This window comes from Rhinolophus sinicus, chromosome 17 (genome assembly GCF_057876585.1).
Source record: "Rhinolophus sinicus isolate RSI-liver-muscle chromosome 17, RSI-T2T, whole genome shotgun sequence".
NCBI classification, from domain to species: domain Eukaryota; kingdom Metazoa; phylum Chordata; class Mammalia; order Chiroptera; family Rhinolophidae; genus Rhinolophus; species Rhinolophus sinicus.
This window is the reverse complement of record NC_142517.1, coordinates 184,361,588-184,382,378: the sequence shown is the minus strand read 5'-3', so window position 1 is coordinate 184,382,378 and position 20,791 is coordinate 184,361,588. Positions and strand designations below refer to the sequence as shown.

Here is a 20,791-nt window from a genome sequence, read left to right as displayed (position 1 = left end):
GTGTTTGCACTCACATGACTGATGTTGGCTGGTGTCTGCTGGGTGGACAGTCTTGGCTCAGTCTTCCCTTCTCTTTTTTTTGGAAGAAGAGATGTGTCTACAGGACCCAACCTCTCTGGGGACTCAGGCCCGTGTCCTGGGAGTCCACTCTGCAGATGGTATACGTCTTTGCCCCTTTGAAAAAAGCAAACCAACAGCACCAAACTAAAGAAAAAACCCTGGTGGACAAGGAAGAGGGAACGTGACTATTGACTGAGCACTTGTTCTCTGTCAGGCACTGTGGTGGACATTTTACACACTGGCTCAACCCCCTTTTTCTGAATACGGGAGATTAGAAAGTTTGGTCTTCACTTTTGCGGTTGTCTCAGGCTGAATCCTACAACTTGGGGGGGGCAGGAAAAAGTTTGGGATCACAGTTGTATGCCTTTAATTGAATGACATAGGATTATCTAACTGAAATTTCTTCTATTAAATGCTTAGCTGAAAAATAAAGTGACCTTTAAGAAAGATGGTCTAAGACGATGCAACTATGCCTCCATTCCTTTATATCCTCTGATTTCTATTCTTGATCAAATTCAGTCACCCAAAGCCCATGTGCTGTTAGTTTGATCCCTTGAAGAATTGCTGTGTGCCTTGAGGATAACTGCCTTATTTTCTCTGGGTAAAAATGTCACCAAGAAACAGCCATGTAGATTTCAGTAACAGCGGCAGGTACAGCTACTATGCCCGGCCTGGGCATTTTATTTTTTTAGCTACATCAGTATTATACTTACTGTGGGGTGCTAGCATAGGGCCTTACTATAGAAACTTGAGAAATAGTTGTTGAATGAGGTAAATGGAATTTCCTGTAAATATATGAGTCTTTAAATCATTCACTGTCACTCTATAAAAACCCCAGAAGAAGTATCCTTTAGAATTTAGTGCTAGGAAAGCATTTATTTCCCCTGAGGAACAGGTATGCTGCAAATGAGAACCGCAAACCTGATCGCATTGCTTTTAATTTTTGCTTTCACATTCAAGAATCTCTGCGTCAAGTCTGAAAGTCTGAACATTTATCACAATGTCTATAATGACTTTTGTGGAGTGTTGATGTTCTTTTTTTCCCTCCTGATTTCTTTAAAAAAGTTCTTTTTGATTCTCTCTCTCTCTCTCTCTCTCTCTCTCTCTCTCTCTCTCTCTGTGTGTGTGTGTGTGACAGGGTTGTTGTGTTTTAAATCTGCTGTGAAAAAGTTTAGGTATAAAAGATAAAAAATGTAATTCTTTAGATAGCTGCCTCACCATCCAAGTGCCCTTTTCCCTTTGTTGCTAGGGAATACAAAGCCTTTTTGACCCAGAAGGGACTCCCTATACCACAAAACAGGTGAGGGCAGATTCTCAAGCCACTGAGGTTGATGGGCGGTTACAGTAGGCTATAGTTCCAGATAGAGGTGGAGACAAAAGTAGCACTTAATGCATGTTAGCAATTAGTATTAGCATTATCATTGTTATTTATTTTACCCAGAGATGAGTGAATGCTAAGAGGAGAAACCAAGGTTGAATTGAGAGACCTCAGCTTTCTAGACATGTCTGTAGAGCTCAGATAAATGAACAAATGGAGAAAGCTGCTTCCACACTGTTCGAGTTAAACTTCACTCTCCACCCACCCACCTAAACAATAAATAGGAAACACATCACCATATAATCCTCCCTAAGAATCTTTGTCTCTTAGATAGCAGTTTAATGTTGGCTGTCATAGTATACTGTCAGCTGAGACTCTTCAGAAAAAAACAGAAACAAAATGAGCTAAAAACAAAGATAAACAAAATAGAAGCAGAGAAGTCCATGTCATTACAACTTTGAACACATACGCGTTTTGGACAGTGTCTGCCTCAGGTGTCGGGATGTGCTCAGCCAGGGAAACACCGAGAGGGCCCAGGGCCACACTCCTTGGCTCTGAGTCTGTGAAAACAGAACGTCCTTAGTCAGCAGAGGACAGCAGTCAATGATCCCAGATGTGGGGAAATGTCCACCTGGTGAGTAGTCAACAGCATGCAAATTAGAAGAGTGAGGTATGTTATACCTAGGAAATCAGCAAATACTGCAGAAACCAGTGCTGGCATGTGGCAAGTGACATTAAAATTAAGACCCTTTGGGAAAGTGATATGACAGTGTATATCAAGAACCAGAAAAACAGTCTGGTCTTTCATCAGGAATCTCACTCCTGTGTATTTATCATAAGGAAATAATTCCAAAGAAGAAATAGCTTCTTGTGCCAACTTATTTATTACAACATTATTATTAATAATGAAAAATTAAAAACAGCCCAATAATGAGAGATTAGGGAAGTAATTTATGATGTATTCATTTGACATTTAAAATTATGGTTAAAGATAAATAAGCAATATGGAAAATATGATATAATGATAAGTAAAAATGTAAACTACGGAATTCACATGTTAGAACTCTATAAAATACGTATCTATATGAATAAGGACTGGAGGATAAAATAGAAAAAAGAAACAATATGTTAGATAGGGAGGTTTCTATGTGTTTATGTCTTTTCTTAAAACCCCAGGATGGTTATAACATTGAAAAGAAAATTGATTTAAGAAAACAAACATTATACTATGTGAAGGCTTATGCCAAAGTTGTGACACAGTTGGCACTCTTCACTGGGGACTCTGAAGGCCATCCTGGGTAGCTCTTTTAGAATGAGAAGAGTCTCTAGACTAAGACTTCATGTGGAACTAGGCTACATTGTATGGTAGTTAAACAATTTTTTCATTATGGAAGATAATTTCATTGCAGAAAACTTGAAAAACGTACCTAGTAAATCTTAAAAGTTCTCCTCACAAGAAAAAAAATTGTTAACTATGTGATGTACGTTAACTAAACTTATTGTGGTGATCACTTTGCAGTTCGTACATATTATATCAAATCATTATGTTGTACACCTTAAACAAATACAATGTTATATGTCAATTATATCTTAATAAAACTAAAAAAAACCCAAATCATAGCAATATTTAATGTTTCAATGAAAGAAAATTGATGGCTGAATAATTTTAATCCTACCAATAATTATACAAAATTAAAATCTAAGAAAAAGTGAAATTGATTAAAAAGTGAAGTTGAAAAAATAAATTGTAATATTTAACACTTAAAGAAAGTATCTAATTGTACAATTTAGGTGCCATTTATGTAGGTCAATCATTTCTCAATGAAGCTGCAAAAAACGTAACAAAATATTAATATACATAAAGTGCCTAAAACAGTGCTGGCACTTGGTAGAAACATACAACAAGAACCAAAAAAATCCCTCATCCATGATCATCTACCCTCATACAACTACTGCAAATATTTACTTTCATGCATATATAAGAATTACACACTTGTATTTTAATAGAATTGATAAAGTACTGTATATATAATTTTAATGTATTTTTATATTATTAGAATTTCCTCTATCATTCAATATTCTTAAAAACAATTTTAATAGCAGCATAGCATTTCATCATATGGATGTACCATAACTGACTAAAAACAAACATGTAACTTAAAATTTAGATTGTTTCAAATTTTTTGTAACTATAAAGAACTTTGCATAGCATATCCTTGAAAGGAATGTTTTCGACTATTAAAAGGCTTACTCTTTGTCCACATATATGATTATTAAAGGATGTATAGTCTTTAAGGCACAATGTCTACTGCCAAATTTTTCCCTAGAAAATATGTACCAATTTACATTCCAAGGAATGGTCATTCATTCCTTTATGTATCACATGTTTGTTCAATACTTAACTAAATGCAGTCATTGTGTTAGGCGCTGGGAATACAGTGGTGAGGAGGGTGGACACACATCCTGGTCTTAGGGAGCTTACTAACTTCTAGTGAGGAAATGGGATGTTAACACCAAACAAAACAAAACGAAAACTTAAAAACCTTGAAAGGAAGACGCTAATATTCAATCCCCGTTTTTCTCATTTTCTTTGAGCAGTAGATTCTTGACTGGATCAATTTAATTCTCTTCAAGTTTATTTGAAGGTATTATAATTTCAAAGAAAGATTTGAACAGAAAAAGTTCATTTGTCATCTTACCAGGATTATTCCCTTAATAATACAGTTAATCTATTTTTCAGGGTTCAGTTGTCCCCATGACCACCCCCCCACCCACCCCCATCCCCACCTCAGAGCCTCTTTGTAACTTGGGCTCCCTTCTGCCATTCCCAAATATTAAGGGTGGCATCCACTGTCGTTACACATCAACTTCCAGACTTTGGAATGGGAACAAAACTTAATGCTCAAGGTGGTTGAGGAAACTGGGAAGGTTGATTGGGATGGTATCTAGGAATGTATTTTGTCTTGGATAATATTTAATACTAACAGAGTGGGAGTTGATTAAAGTATTTTCATGATGAGGGGAATTCTGTGAGGGTTTCGTTCGTCAATATGGTTGGCTCAGAAAAAGCTCTCATTGGACATTTCACTGCTCTTTACAGCTATTTTGAACTTTGGGATAAGGCATGATAGGACCAGCAGAGGGCGCATTTGTATTGACCAAAAGCTGAGGTTCTACATGGATGTAGTTTCACCATTTTGATTAGAATTCAAACACTGTCAGTTCTAGGATAGGGACCACAGAAGGGTGATTTTTTTTCCCTCTAGTAAAATAACATGCTATTTAGGAAGTGTTGAAATAAGCTGAAGCAGTACTTCAAATGTTAATTTACAACTTTTAACTGCTTTAAAAAATATCTGTAAAATATTTTAAGAATTCAGAATATAGAGAAAATACTTCATAATGATTACCCATGTACTTATTAGCACCTACCTTTGTGAAATCTTAATGTTTTCCCATATTTGATTCATATTTTTCTAAAGGAAAAAAACATCAGAAATAGTCCAAGACTTCACTATATCACATATGATCCCATTTCCCCTCACTCTTTTCCCAGAGGTAACCATTCTCTTAAACTTGGTATTTATTAGTTGACAGGGTTCAGAACATGGTATCCTAAAATATGGCATCTTGGCATATTGAATATTTTAAGCTGAAGGAATTTGAGAAACTGCATGTGCGGGAAGGACCCTCTGACCTTCCCCGTCTTCCCCGAAGCAGGTCCTTAGACCCTCATGTGAGAGGTGCCCTGCCCCCATACCTGGATGAAACATGCATCCTTATCTCCAAAGACAGAGGACCTCCAAGAGGAGCCTAACTGGCCTTGCTAGGTCTCCCTCAGTTCATTACTCTTAGCTCATATTCTTTTGTCCTATCACATTTTCCCATGACTTTCCATTCTTTATCAAACCTAGTATAAAATTGCTCAGGCTTAACCATTTCTTCAGGTCTTTATTTTCTTATAAACGCTCCTATGTCATGTAAAATTTATATTAAATAAATTTGTATTCTCTCCTGTTAATCTGTCTTTGGTCAGCTTAATTTTCAAGTGCAGCCAGGAGCCCTAAGAGTGTTGAGGAAAAGTTTTTCCTCCCCTACACAATCCTCATGCGTATTTTTATATCTTTACCACATAAAAATGTACCTATAAACAACATATAATCTTATTTTACATATTAAAACTGTGTATCAATAGTATTGTTTAGGGCCGACCAGTGGCTCAGGCGGTTAGAGCTCCATGCTCCTAACTATGAAGGCTGCTGGTTCAATTCCCACATGGGCCAGTCGGCTCTCAACCACAAGGTTGCCAGTTCAACTCCTCCGAATCCCGCAAGGGATGGTGGGCTTGGCCCCCTGCAACTAAGATTGAACACGGCACCTTGAGCTGAGCTGCCTCCCAGATGGCTCAGTTGGTTGGAGTGCGTCCTCTCAACCAAAAGGTTGCCTGTTCGACTCCCCCAAGGGGTGGTGGGCTGCACCCCCTGCCCACCTGCAACTAGTAATGGCAGCTGGAGCTGAGCTGCCCCCTCCACAACTAAGACTGAAAGGACAACAACTTGAAACTGAACGGCACCCTCCACAACTAAGATTGAAAGGACAACAACTTGATTTGGAAAAAAAAGTCCTGGAAGTACACACTGTACCCCAATAAAGTCCTGTTCCCCTTCCCCAATAAAATCTTAAAAAAAAAAAAAGTATTGTTTATATAACTTTTGCAACTTGCTTTATTTTGCCTCACACTTTGAGATTCAACCGTGAGAATACATGTCATTTCCATTCATTTATTTTAAGCAGCTGTACATTATTCTATTGTATAAGTATACCATAATTTACTTGTCCCTTTTGCTGTTGATGGCCATTTTGTCTATTTCCAATTTTTTTTTTTTTTTAATGTAACAATGCCAGATCCACCCTGACAGGCCTCCAGGTACCAACACAGGTCTTCATTCCGGAGCCTTTCTGCACAGGAACGCTGGACCTAACTCTGGAAGCACTGAGAGGGTGATGAGTTTTTTATTTTTATTTTTTTTTATTTCAGGTGAACAAGAGAAAGTAATACTTAGATGTTTATCTTTTATATCCCTCACACTGTGCGAACTCCCCTCCCCCATCCACTATCCCTCTGACATCGCACAGAACCATTACATTTCCACTGTCTCTATTTCTTTTTTTAATATAAATTTTATTGGGGAATATTGGGGAACAGTGTGCTTCTCCAGGGTCCATCAGCTCCAAGTCATTGTCCTTCAATCCAGCTGTGGAGGGTGCAGCCCAGCTCCAAGTATAGTTGCCGTTTTCAATCCCTAGTTGCAGGGGGCGCAGCCCACCATCCCACATGGGAATTGAGCCAGTCACCCTGTTGTTGAGCGCTCACGCTCTAATCAACTGAGCCATCCGGTCGCCCTATTTCCAATTTTTTATGACTACAAACAATGCTGTAATGAACCTTTTTGTTTGTTTGTTTAAGGAGGGCACAGCTCACAGTGGCCCATGTGGGGATCAAACCAGCAACCTTGGTGTTATTAGCACCCTGCTCTAACCAACGGAGCTAACTGGCCACCTGCAGTGAACCTTCTTTAGTGAAAAACTGATTGAATATTCAGTATATTAAAGAAGAGTTCTAATTCTTAGGTGCAATAATGATACCACTACGGTTATGTCAAAAGAGTTTTCTCTTGTCTTTTAGGGATACATACTCTAGTATATCTGGGCAAAATGATATGAGCCTGGAATTTGTTTCAAAATAATATGGAAAGGAGGAAGGAGTTGGAGATGTAGCTGAATAGCATTGACTAGATGATGGGGACATGGGATTCATTGTGCTGTTCTGTCCACCTTTGTGTATGTTTGGGGTTTCCCATAGCAATTATTTTGAAATTGCATTATAAATTGTGCTTTATGTTTTGAAACACTATTTTTCCCCCCAGTTTTTATGCATTGATTTATATTTAGTAATCTAGCTGGTTTTTTTGGTCTTTAATAGTTTGTCTTTTAATAGCGTATCTGTGGAGGCCCTAAGGTATTCCATGTAAGTAATACTATTGTCTGGGAATAATGACAGTGTTACTTTTCCTTTCTTTTGTTTTCCCTACTGTGCTGGTACAATGTTGACATAGAAGCAATGATACAGGGCGTCCATATCCTAGTCCTGTCTCTACAGAGAATGCTTCTACAGTTCTACCATTGAAGTGTGATGTTTGCTGCAGGTTTTTGGTAGACACTTTGTGTCAAAATCAGGAAGTCCTCTTCTAGTACTAGTTCGCTCATTTTAAATCATGAATGGGTGAATTGTATAAATTTATTTTTCCTTTTGCATCTGTTGAGATGACCCTAAGGGTTTTTCCCCTTTAACCTCTTGATGTGAATTACATAAACAGATTTTCAAATGTTAGACCATCTTTGAATTCCTGGCATAAACTGAATTTAGTCATGGTACATATATATATATATATCATATATAAGTGATATATATCCTAAATATAAGCTTAAGGATTTGATTGGCTAATATTTTATTAGGAGTTTTACATCTTTGATCATAAGTGAGATTGGTCTATGAATTTCCTTTCTTATGTTTTCCTTGTCTCTAGTTTCAACTGCTTTTTGGTTTTGTGGAATTTGGGTCTAAAGTTAGAAATGAGCTTTACTTACTGGAAGGTGAAGAGAAATTTCAGAATCAAGAGGGCAATAGCTGTGTTCTGGGGGCTTCCCTGGGGTTTCCATCCTGGGCTGAGTGGAGTGAACCAGAAACATTCTTAAGGACACACAACTTCTCACTATGGAGGAGAACTTTGAAATACTTTCCAGAAGGAAAAATAAGCAGTAATAGAGTGTGTCGTTTATCTAGGCTGCTCAGAATTAGCAGACTATTCTGAACTCAGTACTGGGGCTCCAGACAGCAGAGCCTGGCGGTGCACAATGACAGGGAGCAATTCAAGTGGAGCCGACACCATGAGGCGGCTCTTTGCAGTGTGGTACCACCTTCCAGGGTGTGGATTCTGGGCAGTGGTGTTGCCTCCACTACGGAGCACACACTTTTGGTCTCCCTGTTTTCCCTTTAAGAGAAACTTTTGCAACAATTTCTACTCCTCCCTCCTTTGCATAGGATGGGTAGTCTTTATACTCGTTTTTTCTGGAGCTATTTACTCTTGGAGCCAGGAACTACCCCTGAGGAAAGGCCTTGAAAACTAAACCAAATTGAACTAAACTAAACAAAACACCAACAAACACACTGAGTAGAGACTTGGGTTACCTTGGTTTTAATAATTGACTGCGGTTTTCATAATTGTCTTGACTTCTAGACCTCGGGTTCTTTTATCTATAATATAATTTCTAGAGATTCTAAATAAACTCCCAGATTCATGTTGGCTTTAAAAAAATGGTGCCTTAATTTTGTGATGTTTCCTCAGCTTTGTACCTATTTCCTAATCAAAAACACATAAGAAACACAATTGTGCCTCTTTACAACTCTTTAAGAGCCAAGGGCTTGGAGTCATAGAAACCTAGGTTCTTATATCAGCTTCTCCACTTACTGGCTGTGTTACTTTGGGCAGTTTACCTAACCTCTCTGATCCTCATTTTCCTTATCTGTGGAACAGGGATAATGCACTTTACCTCATAAGGTTGTGGTGAGGATACAATGAGATAAACTAATACATAAACTTTCACAGAATACGGAGATTGGTAACACTGCTTTGTTCAGATTGGGTCTGCTGCCCACACTCGGACTTAAGCAAAAGAAGAACTTACACAGAGGACTCACTCAGTCCCCCTAGAGCAAGCCCTCCCCCATTAAGACTCATTTAGAAAGTGAAGAAATCACGTTATCAGCTTAGAACAAGTCCCTCCTGACAAAATGCAAGTTATGGCTACTTAAAGTTTTTAAGAAATAGACCAATAGCTAACCTTTAGTGAGAACTTACTCTGTGCCAGGCACTCTTATAAGCATGTTCCATGTAGTAACTCCTTTATGTCACAACCACCTCATGAAATAAGTGCTATAAGTATCCCCGTTTTACAGATGATGAAAAAAGATGCCCAGAGAAGTTCAGTAACTTACTCAAGGCTGCACAGTTAGCAAGTGGTGGAGCCAGGATTTGAACCCAGAGAATCAGACTTGATAATCAGCACCCTTGATCACTGTGATGCTGCCTAAAGAGTGCCCTCCGACTCCCCCACCTCCATTATTTTTAAAAGATTTGAAATCCTTTTTAAACATTAGCATTTATCATTTAGGACAGGCAAATGCCTTCTTTAATTTTCTACAGTGACACTTCACTGCATTAAAGGCTGTGTGAATAACCTTTGTGGAACTCAGCTGGAGCCTGTCCCTCAGTCATGAGACAGGAAATCTGTTTTGACTGACTTGGTTATTGCTTAGATTTGGCCATGTGCTGCCTAAAACCTCCACTGCACTTGGCCGAGACCTTGGAGCCTCATCAGTGCTCACGTTCTGCATATGTAATTTATGATATGGAAGATCTGAAGGCTGGAGCGCATTTCCCTGGCTGTTGTCACTCATTGAAAAAGGAGGCGGCAGGAGACTTAACGTCAGCCGAAACCCTGCTTCAAAGCTTGACCAAACCCAGGGATTGGGCTACCATCACATTTTATTTTCTGATATCCGGAAGTAGTGAAACCTTTTTAAATGAGTATAAAAATCAATTATTTTTTGTTCAGAATGTCAACTGAAAGAACTGGTAAAAGATGTAAACAGAAAACTATCAGGTTGAGGGTGAAATCCCAAATCCACGACTTCGCCCATTGATCTCCAGTGAGCTCACCCCCGGGGGGTCCAGGTGCCACAGGGAGAGTCCTGTCATTTCAAATTGGTAGTCATTGTGCTATGATTAGCTTGAGATTAGTACCCATTAAAGGACTACTGTACATGAATTACTTCATTTACTCCTCATGCAACCTTATGAGGGGAATACTGTTCTTGGCCTCAGTTGACCACACTGAAGCAGAAAGGTGGAGGTAGTCCAACTCCAGAGCCCATGCTCTCCGCGCAGCTGCTCAGATTGCTGCTGCTAGCCTAAACAGAGACCCTTACGTGAATTAGAGAAAGACGCCCCAGTGGAAGGGTCAAGTGGGAAGGAGCCCCTGGTGGGAGGACGCACCCCGTGCTGGGTACATGGCTTAAGGAGTAGAGCACCCGTTGGACTTCAGCTCCCACTTGCCCCCTCTGCTGGACGCCTTTGTAAGCAAACTACAAGAACGGTTCTGTCTGGAACTCCATCCATTCCTTGAGAACACAAGTCTCTCACACATCTGTTCCCACTCCTGCAAGAAGCAAGGAGCAGCAAGAACAGCTCTGCTTCCTGGGCTTAGCCAACTGCTGCCTCACACAGCACACCCAGGTACCACCAGGGAAGAGCTTGGAGTCTAGTTCAGGGTCTGGAAATATGAACTATGCCAAAAAGCCCAGTTCTGGGTCCAATATTTCCTAGAATCATCATCATTATCAAATGGAGCATCATTTTTGGAGGAAGCCACACTCAAGCAGCTCTGAAGGTCACCCAGAATTGTGGTTGACAGGGGTTGGGTCTCTAAAGACATTGGTACCCCCTCTGTTGGAATATTATCCCTTTAGGCAGGAAACCTGACCTCCCTCACCTGCATATCCAAGCCCATGTGAAAGCAGGAGGAACAGAGAGGTGGAGGGGCCTGTGGGGCCTTTTTGTACTGCCCCCAAAGTGCCCACTCTCTTCCATCAATCTGCAGCCACTGGCAGGAGAGAAATCTTTCAATAAGTCCAAGGACATAAAAGCATGCTATTATCAGTTGGCTTGTGATGCACTAAGAACACATTAGAGCCTGAACTCAGCACTTTGGTCTGTATTCTAACTTCCAACCCATGCCTGAGAGGAAATGGAAAGGCCATCCTCCATTAACATCTTTGAACAGGGCAAACTTCATCCGACAATTATCATGACAACATCACAAACTCCAGCCCAGCTGTGTCTACCTTGGGTGTCTCGATGATTTTCTCTGAGGGATCCTCCTGGTTTTTCCTGATAGTCCAGTTCATCTCCACTTTCCTATGAGGTTAACACACAACAAAAGATACATAAGACAAAATAAATGCAAACACTACTTCTGTAGTCCATGCCCTTTGGTAAAAGGAAATCCAGTTTTCTTAGTTGTTTCTTCTTCTTCGTCAACTTAATTTTAATTTAAGTGTCCAAGAAGTCTGCTACCAGCACGAACAGCCCTGAAGAGCCAGGCTGGCTTAGCCACGGCCCTGAGCGCAGTTAGCTTCTTAGCAGTCCTTCTCTTGTGGGAAGCTTGTCCCATTCGTCTGTGCAGGGCTCAGAGCCTGGCACACATAGGTGTTCACTGGGGGGTGGGGAGAAGAATGTCACCGGCAAAGGCCAACTGGCACAAAGAAGTAGGGCTCCTCCAGGATTTGAGGGATAACCAGTGTGATGAGGGCAGAGACCAAGACAAATGGAGGGAGGGAGGACTCAGACCTCCAAGGCTTTGAAGGTAGGTAAGGTCTTGGGTCTTTGCCTTAAGAACACATGGAAGGTTTAAAGTAGGAGAGCTGAGGGTTTAAAGTAGGGGAGCGAAAGGGTCAAAGTGGCCTTTTGTGGGGTTTCTAGGATTATTATGGATTGGGATTCTTAGCACATTTAATTCCCTCTTCTTTCTTTCTCTAAGTCACACAAACTGCTTGCAATCCCACCGTCCAGAAACCTCCATAACAGCGGTTCTCAACTCTGGCTGCATATTAGAATTATTCACGGAGCTTTAAAAAATATGATTCCCAGGACCTAATCCCAAACATTAAAATCTGACTTTCTGGAGCTCGGGCATTTTTAAGGCTTCTTAGGTGATTCCACTATGCAGCCAGGATTGAGAATCAATGAATACTCTCTAAAGCATCGGAAGAGCAGCTCTTTAGTAGCCAGTGACATGGCAGGTAGGATCAGTGACCCAAGTAAAGCCCTGTGTGTCTGATGTGGCCGGCTCTTGGCCTTTGTCACCTGGATTTCTGCTTAATCCACAGCCTCATGTCAGCTAGAAAGAAGGAATCTGATGTGGAGAGCCCTGGAAGTCTCTCCTGGAAGTCTCTTTAGTGACAATCAGTTTTCCACTTTATTATCAAATACTTTAGCTGCTTTGGGAAGAGACAATTAATTATCTGCTAATTTGTTTGACATTCTCTTCTCACTCAATGGCTTTTTACCCTGCCTGTTTCTCACTTGTTAGCTTAGTGTTTGTAGCTGATGAGATATTCTGACATAAAAAAAGCTAGGGCAGTTAAGTAATTTTCTTTCTTTTGCATTTCTCATTTTGGAGACAAAGCAGATTTGGCCTGATGCAGTAAGGTTTTAAAAAAAATATTGCAGGATAAACCTGTCTCAGTCATAGTAAACTGCTAGGTTAGAAGACTAGAAAAGAGATAAATTTTTTTTAAATTCCTGTTTATAAATTCTTTTAATCTAACAAGAAATTGGATTAAAAGGGAGAAATAAGATTCCTCCTTTGGAAGAATTTTGAAGCCAAGAAGGGTAAACCTTCAAGCTTAACAACATGTAGCTATGAGCCTTCAAGGGCAAGAAATATTCTCATTTCACATATGGGAGATGGAGAGAGAAAGAGAGTCAGGGATTTGGAAAGAAGCTTCTGGTGAGTCGCTGTTAGAAAAATAGTCTTAATTTAAAATTTTGTCTGTTTCTTTGAAAAGTGTCAAATAAGCAGTCATTTTTACATACATGAACACACATGTGAAATGACTTAAGGTCATTCATTGCAAAAGATTGGAAACAACTTAAATGTCCCATCGATTATGGACTCATCAAATAAATGACAGTAATTCATACAATGGAATACTATGCAACTGTTAAAAGTATCTCTTCATGAATTAACGTAGAAAAAAACTCCAAGATGTATTAAGTAAAAAAAGTAGGACTGTGAACAATGTGTGTAATATGTTAAAATGTGTATAAAGTACCTACCTATCTGTGTATTTATCTATCTGTATTGCTTTATATATGCAGACTACAACTCAAGAAGGATACACAGGAAACTAGCAACAGTTGTGTCCAAGGGCAGGGGACTGAGCAGCCAGAAGACATACACTTTTATACAAACACATTTTAAACCTCTGAGTATATTTTGGATTTAAAATTTGAATTAAAAAAATAACTAAATAAAATGCTATGTCACTTTTAATATGAGTTACAAATGCAATGACTAAATGAAGTGATTGAAACATAGGTAATAATACTTGACAAGTGAGCAAAAACAACTGAAAGACTGAAAATTCAAATCCCAGCTCTGTTGTTCTGGCCAAGTCATTTGCTCTTCATCTGCTCAGTCAGCTCATGAACATTTACTGAGTGTCGGTTGTGTGACAGGCACTGTGCTAGGCGCTGGGGGCTGAACGATCTATTTGTAAGAAGCTCACTGACTTGTGGGGAACCAACAAGAAATCTCAATGGTTGCAATGCAGTGTGATAAATGTTGTGACAGGTTATGACAGGTTTTTGCAGGACCTCCTGGGAGGTGAAGCTAAATTAGGCCAGGGAAGGTTTGTTTACCAGTGGACATGGTGCTAAGTGTTGCAGAGAAGGGAAAGTAGGGCAGTTCCTGGCAGAGGAAGCAGCATGTGCTGGTTAGGGGGTAGTTTGGGGTGACTGCAGTGTGTGCACAGTGTGAATTAGCCATGGGCCAGATCTTGCATGTTGCAGTTTGGAATTTTTTAAAAAAAATTGTATTTGTTATATTTTTCTATTTATAAAAGAAATACATCTTTGATGCTTGGATTTAACTAGAAGGCCAGTGGGGACACGGTAAGGAATCTCAAGCGAACCAGGGAAATGACTAAGCTGTATTTAGAAAGAGAACTGGCAGCAGTCTGGTGTGGTAGGACTGGGGAAGGGTGTAGGTAGGCGGGGATAGAAACAAACACTGTGTAAACACAAACTGCAGCTCTGAAACCAGAGAGACAATTGGGGTGCAGGTCCTGGAATCCCACTGCCTGCGCTGAAGCTCTGACTCCTACACTTCCTGCCTTACAGATCACGCAAGTTACTTAACCTCTGAGCCTTAGTTTCTTCAACTGACAGGGGCTGGGCTAGGTGACCTTAAGTTCTCATCTGTCCTGGGAGACCCTTCCATCTGTCCTGCCCCCTATCTTCATGCAGAGCACCCATTCTGAGCATGGTACTTCTAGGCCCACAGCAGGCTTTCGTAAGGAACTGTGGGGAGGAGAGAGGAGCATGGGGTGCAGAGGTGAGATGTGGGGCTCCAGTTGGCTGCGAGCCAGCTCCATGACCTATCGTTGAACCTCAGCCTCTCCATTTGTGAAATGGGAGTGTTAATAAATATTGTACAGAGTACTTAAAGGGCTGAACTAGGAAAATACATTCAGAGATTCTATGTAACATACCACGTAACACATGACTAATTTCAATACCTTCTTAAAGATGGAAGAAAATCAGTATCTCATTTGAGAGTCTCACCTTCAAGGTAGTATAACTTTTCATGTGTATTAAAAAGATCTCATACTTTTTCCTTAATAAAGTAATTTATGAAAATCATAAGATATTTTGTGTTATTAAGATTAAAATATATTAAACCTCCATTCCTTTCCCAGGTTCTGAAACCAGAACAAAAATGTACAATTAAATTCTTCATAGGCACAGAATAGATAGACCTCGTCAATATCAGATATTATCAGGTATTGTGGGTTTTGTGGCTTTGAATCCTAGCTCTCTCTGCTGCCAGTCATGTCACAGATCGTCATCTCATCTCACCAATCCTCAGTTTCCTCATCTGCACAGTAGCAATCTGCACATTTACCAAGAAGGGGGGTGGGTGGTTAGGGGGTTGGGGGGAAAATGAAATAAGGTTCAATATGTGAAGGGCCTGGCTCTTAGCAGAGATCAATCAGTATTTGTTCCTTTCTCCTTTATGAATTGAATCCCATACAGATGTGCACATTCTTTGACAATTATTATTTCATAAAATTCTTGCCCCACTGTTGACAGGTAGTTATGGAGGTCCCAGTATTATTATCTCCATTTTCCTAAAGAGGAAGTGGAGTCCCAGAAGTGTTACAAGGTCACTGAGACTCAGGGAAGACCCAGGGCTTCCCAATTCCTGGTCTGATATTTAATATCGATAATAATGCACTATTAATTCTGGGCCTCTTGCTTTTGAAAATATTACAGACCCCATGCCCTGAATATTTTTCCTGGCAACATAACTATTCAAGTGTCCTGGAATTGTATCTTGAAACCAGCTTGTGATACCTCTATAGCTCGCCTGCCAGCGGCCAAGAAAGCATGTTTAAAGGACTCCGGGCACCAAAAACCTTTTTTCCTGAGGGGCCTGCTCCATCTTTGGACAACGTCTCAAGCCAAACATCATTCCCTGTTACTTGCACTCACTGAAATCCATGCTGTCCCTCGCCTGCATGACCACAGGTTTCAGTGGCAATGGCCATCATCCTCTGCCTGGTAGGATGTGCCCACACCTGCCTGCGTAAGTAAAACCTGGCGCTGGCCCCAAACTGGAGGGGTGGGGGTGGGTGTGTGCTGCTCAAAGTCTGGCACCCCATTTCGGGCGGGTTCCTCTACCTGGAGTTTGACGCACCAAGTGACAACTGTCCGTGTGATGACTGTTAGATGGCGCTTTTCCCCATTCCTCACACCTGCTCGGCATAACTTATCTGCCCTTTGCTGTCCATGTTCAGTATAAGCACATTCAATGCTGTATCTAGCATGAAGTGGTATTATTGCTATTTTCTGCCCCACTACCTAACCTTGGTAATTGATTAAAGTCCTTAGGGGGGGAAATCCCTATCCCAATTTATTCATCAATTGCCATTTCTTTTTCAAAACTAGATTTTAAAACAACAGGGTTCAACTTTTATGTGGAGGCAGATGTACGCTGGATCAATGATGTTTAAATCTAAGCCTGATACAGGCTATCTTATAAAATGGGCCAGTAGTGTTGCCTTCAGTGTTACAAGGAGGCTCTTAAATCTGAGGAGGATTCCACGTGTAATAACCAAGAGATGAACGAGTCTCCCCCATAGCAACCTGGGCCTACCTCGGCCACAACTTTGTGCTGAGAGTCTCTGTTTATCTTTCTCTTAGCTTATAGGCTCCTGAGATTTATGTCTTTCCATAAGGCAATCCCTAAGAATTCAGGAGCTACCATGTCAACAAGGAGAAGGTCTACCTAAGGAGAGCTGTTAACACTGAACATTCCCAAGAAAAGTTCTGGTCGTTGGGCAAGGGACTGGCCTGGGAGTCAGAAAGCCTTGTGTGTGTTCTCTGAGTCCCCTGAGAAGTAGGCTGAATTACCATTTCTGTGAGTCTTGAAAAGGGTGGACTGGAAAGTGGGCCTTCAGGATACTAATGCCTTTCCCTCTATAATATGGTATATTATATGTGTGTGGTGTATCTGTGTATGTGTATGGTATATGGTATATAATATAGTGTATAATAATTTGGTGCCAAAATTGATGAATGAAAAGTGTAACACAAAAGCATTGTGGACACTAAGCGCACAAAAAATTACTATAAAATTCCCCACTCTGAATTCTGCAGTCTCTAGATGCTCCATATACCTTTATCTCACTTCCATAGCAACGATCACCTTTTCATATACTATACACATTGCCTGGAGCAGGACAAAGATCTCAGTCTTTTTTTTTGTTTGCTGGTGATATATCCGAAATGACCAGAAAGTGCAGTCACATAGTAGGTAGTAGATGCTCACTATGGGTTGAATGAATGAACGTGATAATGATGATAAAATCTCATCCCTGGAAGTACTAACCACAATACGTCAAGCCCTAAGGGACTGTTGCTAAGAAAAAAAGTTTAGTTTCGTTAACTTAAGTGTTTTGGGCTGAACTGTGTTCCTCCAAAATTCATATGTTGCAGTCTACCCTCAGTACCTCAGAATGTGGCTGCATTTGGACCCAGGGTCTTTAAAAATGTAAAATGGTGTCATCAGGGTGGTCCCCAATTCATGGCTGGTGTCCTTATAAGCAGAGATTAGGACACGGACACACAAAGGGAAGGCCATGTGAAGACACAGGGAGAAGGTGGCCGTCTGCAAGCCCAGGAGAAAGGCCTCAGAAGAAGTCAACCCCACCGACACCTTGATCTTGGACTTCTAATCTCCAGAACTGTGAGACAATAAATTTCTGTTGTTTAAGCCACTCAGTCTATGGTACTTTATTACCATGGCCCTACCAAATTAATACAAAAAGTAAAGAATCAAGGTAATTATTTTGAATGTCTGGAGGAAATATCTTTTGTTTTGCCGTCCAGAATCATTCTCCCTTATTCTGGTTTGATGTGTCCTGATTTCCTTTTGGGACACCCCTCCGCTCCCCACTCCTAGTCCCTGTGGCTCCAGGCTAGGCCAGTCAGGGTATTCCATTCTCCTGGCCATGGTGATTCAATTGGGTATGGGCATGTGACCCACGTCAGCTCAATGGGATTCAGTTCCAGAATGATCTGGAAAAGAGAAGTCCACCATGGGAAAAGAGCCTATCTAAGAGTAAACAGAGGAAAGCAGAGCTCAGCCATGGAGAGAAAAGATTTGGGGCAAATACATGACTCCTTATCAAAGCCCCACCTTGCGGAGCTGAGACTGGGGTTCCAGAGGTGTAACATGAGACCTCTGGATTCGCTGAGGTTAGGAGGGTGACCCTCATGACCTCCGAAGTCCCTGCCCATCTACCTCACAATTATTTGGTTTCTTCTCTTCTGTTCTGTCTTTTCTAGTCACTTCTTATCAAAGGTCTGGGATTTTTGTCCTCCAGGGTAGTATGAAGGATCTAAGATCTTGCCATGCCAAGGCTTGCTTTGTTCCTGAGCAGTTTCTTTTACTCCATGGTCCTTTGCTTCCACTTCATTCAGCTCTAAGGGGGGAAAAGATGGGTAGGAAGAGGTCCCTATGCCAGAGGGCTGTGGGATGAAAAGGGGGGGGTCAGTTTATGGAGCATTTAGTGAGCACCTCCCATGTGCCAGGTGCTGTGTTAGGTGGCACAGAAAGGAGTATTGAAAAGATGGAACAATGACATCCCCACAACAGAAACTCTCAGTACCCTTAACTAGAGATGCAGCTGAGCTTGGGAGAATAATGAACTCTTAGAGAACAGAAAGCAAGGTCAAACATCTGGGAGAGGATTTGAAGTTGACTTCTAAATAGTTAACTCAAGAATCAGTCTTCTCTACACCAGGAACAGCTCTACCAAGTTACAGGGATACAACAGTAACAATTATTTTAGCTACTGTCAAGATAAAATGAATTATATTTGCTTGTTTTATGAGGTGGTTCAAGGTTATTCTTTCTCATCTCTGTTCCCTGTCCCCCACCATCCAAACCAGACACCCAGCTGATTTGTCCCTGATGGCTGGCTGTGATTACTATCCTAATTTGTTCTTTCTTCGTCTGCTACAAACTGCCTATTTTCTGTCCCTTCTGATAAAGCAGGGACTCTGAGGGACTTCTGAAGCTGTTTTTGTACCATGCAGAAGTGTATTAACTGTAATGCCTGTGTATGTGTCTATAAAACCCCTCTTCTTCTCAGTGTGAGATCACCTTCAGGAACGGCATCATGTCGATGTACAGCTTGCGTGTGTAAAATTCTCTTCTGTTTGAACATATCAGCCCTTTATTTACACAACTTTGAGGCTCTCCTGTCTTCTGAGCTGCTGCCTCCAAGGACTGCTGGGCTCCCTGTAAAGAGAAACAGAAAGCCCAACTTTCATAGTAATGATACACAGTCCGACAAGAGCTAGTCCAAATCCCCAAATATTTATAGAAAGTAATTTTTCATTGTTGGAACACTAATAGTAACACCTATTTTTACCATGGAAGACACAGGGAACCCATATGTACACAGAATAATTAATTCATATCTGGAGTCGGTGTAATGGGAAAGTGAGAAAAGGGACCTACTGTGTTCCAGGGTTGCAATCCCTTTATTTAATCCTTACAACAGCCCTGTGTGTAAGGCAGGTATTGTTATTCCCATTTCACAGGTGAAGAACAGGACGCTCTGGGAGGTTAATTAACTTGCCCACAGCCATCCCGCTGGTAAATGGCATAGCTGAAGTCACTCTCTGCCCAAGACTCCTTTTTTGGTGAGATTCTTTTGATCCTTCTATAGCGTCCAGGAATACATATCAAATCTGCTTTGCAGCAAATAAAGTTATAGCAAGATTTCAGTTTATTTCCAAACTTAAAATGTATTTGCTGTGAGGGGCAGCAGCCCTTTTCCAGGCCTGCCCTCTCTCACCATCTAGACAGTGTACTATCCTTGTAATAAATCTACTGCTTGCTTGGCTGAAAAAGAAAAAGTATTTGCTGTGGTTGGAAGAGTGATTTGAACAAATCTAGCAGAGAGGGAAGGAAGAATGAGCTAATGTAGGAGTATGGGGGGCCCCAGGGGCTCTCCAATCTTGTGGGCCATGCCTTCTCTTGTCACCACAATATGCACATGGTGTCATGTTTCAGAGGACGACAAAGTTCCATCTGAAGTTACTTTCCAGCCCATGTCCCATACTGCAACCTGGGTGATCTTCCCAAAATGCAAACCGGACATCACTCTGCTCACAACCTTCAAAGGCCTTTACCCTCAAGATGAAGGCCACCCCCTGATAAGGTTTACAAGACCCTTCTTGCCTGGCCTGGACTATCTCTCCTGCCTCATTTAGTCATTCAACAAATATTTATAGAGTGCCTTTTCTATGCCCGGCAAAGCGAATACAGCAGAGCAAGAGGCAGACAGAAGTCTCTATCCTCATGAAAATTGCATATACATTCCACTGAGAGGCAGGAGATAATAAGCAAGTGGAACATAAGTTATGTCTAAGGTTATTTGTGATACAGAGAAAAATACAGCAGAGGGGAGTGAGGGGTATCTGGGAATGGCGGTGGAGGCTGCAATTTGAAGCAGGGTAGCCAGGGAAGGCCCCACAACAAAGCAATGTTTAAGCAAAGCTCTGAAGGAGGCTAGGGAAGGTTCTATGGGGCTTCTGAGGGAAGTGTCTACCTCACTGTGGGAATAGCAAGTACAGAGAGCTCCCATCAACACTGACATTTCAGTTCCTGGAGCAAGGCCATCACACATGCCCTTCCTTCTCCTGGGAACACACTCCTTTCTTCTAATTCCTGTTTATCCATCTACCTCCTCCTCACCCTTCAGGTCTGGCTCATCTGTGACCCCCACGGCATCCCAGAGCACTGGGCACTTCCCACCGTTGCTCAGAATGAAGCTCGTGCTTGTGCAGCCACCTCTCCTCCCCACTAGACTGTAAGCTCTGTGAGGGCAGGAACCAGACTGTTTGGTTCCTCTATAACAGAAGTGCCTGGTACAGGGTCTGGGTGAATACACACCTGATACATATATGCTGAACAAAAGAGTAACAATCA

The 20,791-nt window shown here is 41.2% G+C and overlaps 1 protein-coding gene across 5 annotated transcripts in view; it reads right to left on the bottom strand.

The window, feature by feature from the left end:
- Window positions 1-20,791, bottom strand: part of KIAA2012 (KIAA2012 ortholog) — a 94,913-nt gene that overhangs the window by 11,242 nt on the left and 62,880 nt on the right. For all 5 annotated transcript variants that reach the window (XM_074340240.2, XM_019726826.3, XM_019726824.3 and 2 more), the window contains 4 exons: window positions 18,956-19,093; window positions 11,343-11,415; window positions 1,848-1,938; window positions 15-174 (listed from right to left, as the gene is read on the bottom strand). In XM_074340240.2, coding sequence (XP_074196341.1) covers window positions 15-174; window positions 1,848-1,938; window positions 11,343-11,415; window positions 18,956-19,093 — 462 coding nt within the window. The remainder of the gene's footprint in view (window positions 1-14; window positions 175-1,847; window positions 1,939-11,342; window positions 11,416-18,955; window positions 19,094-20,791) is intronic.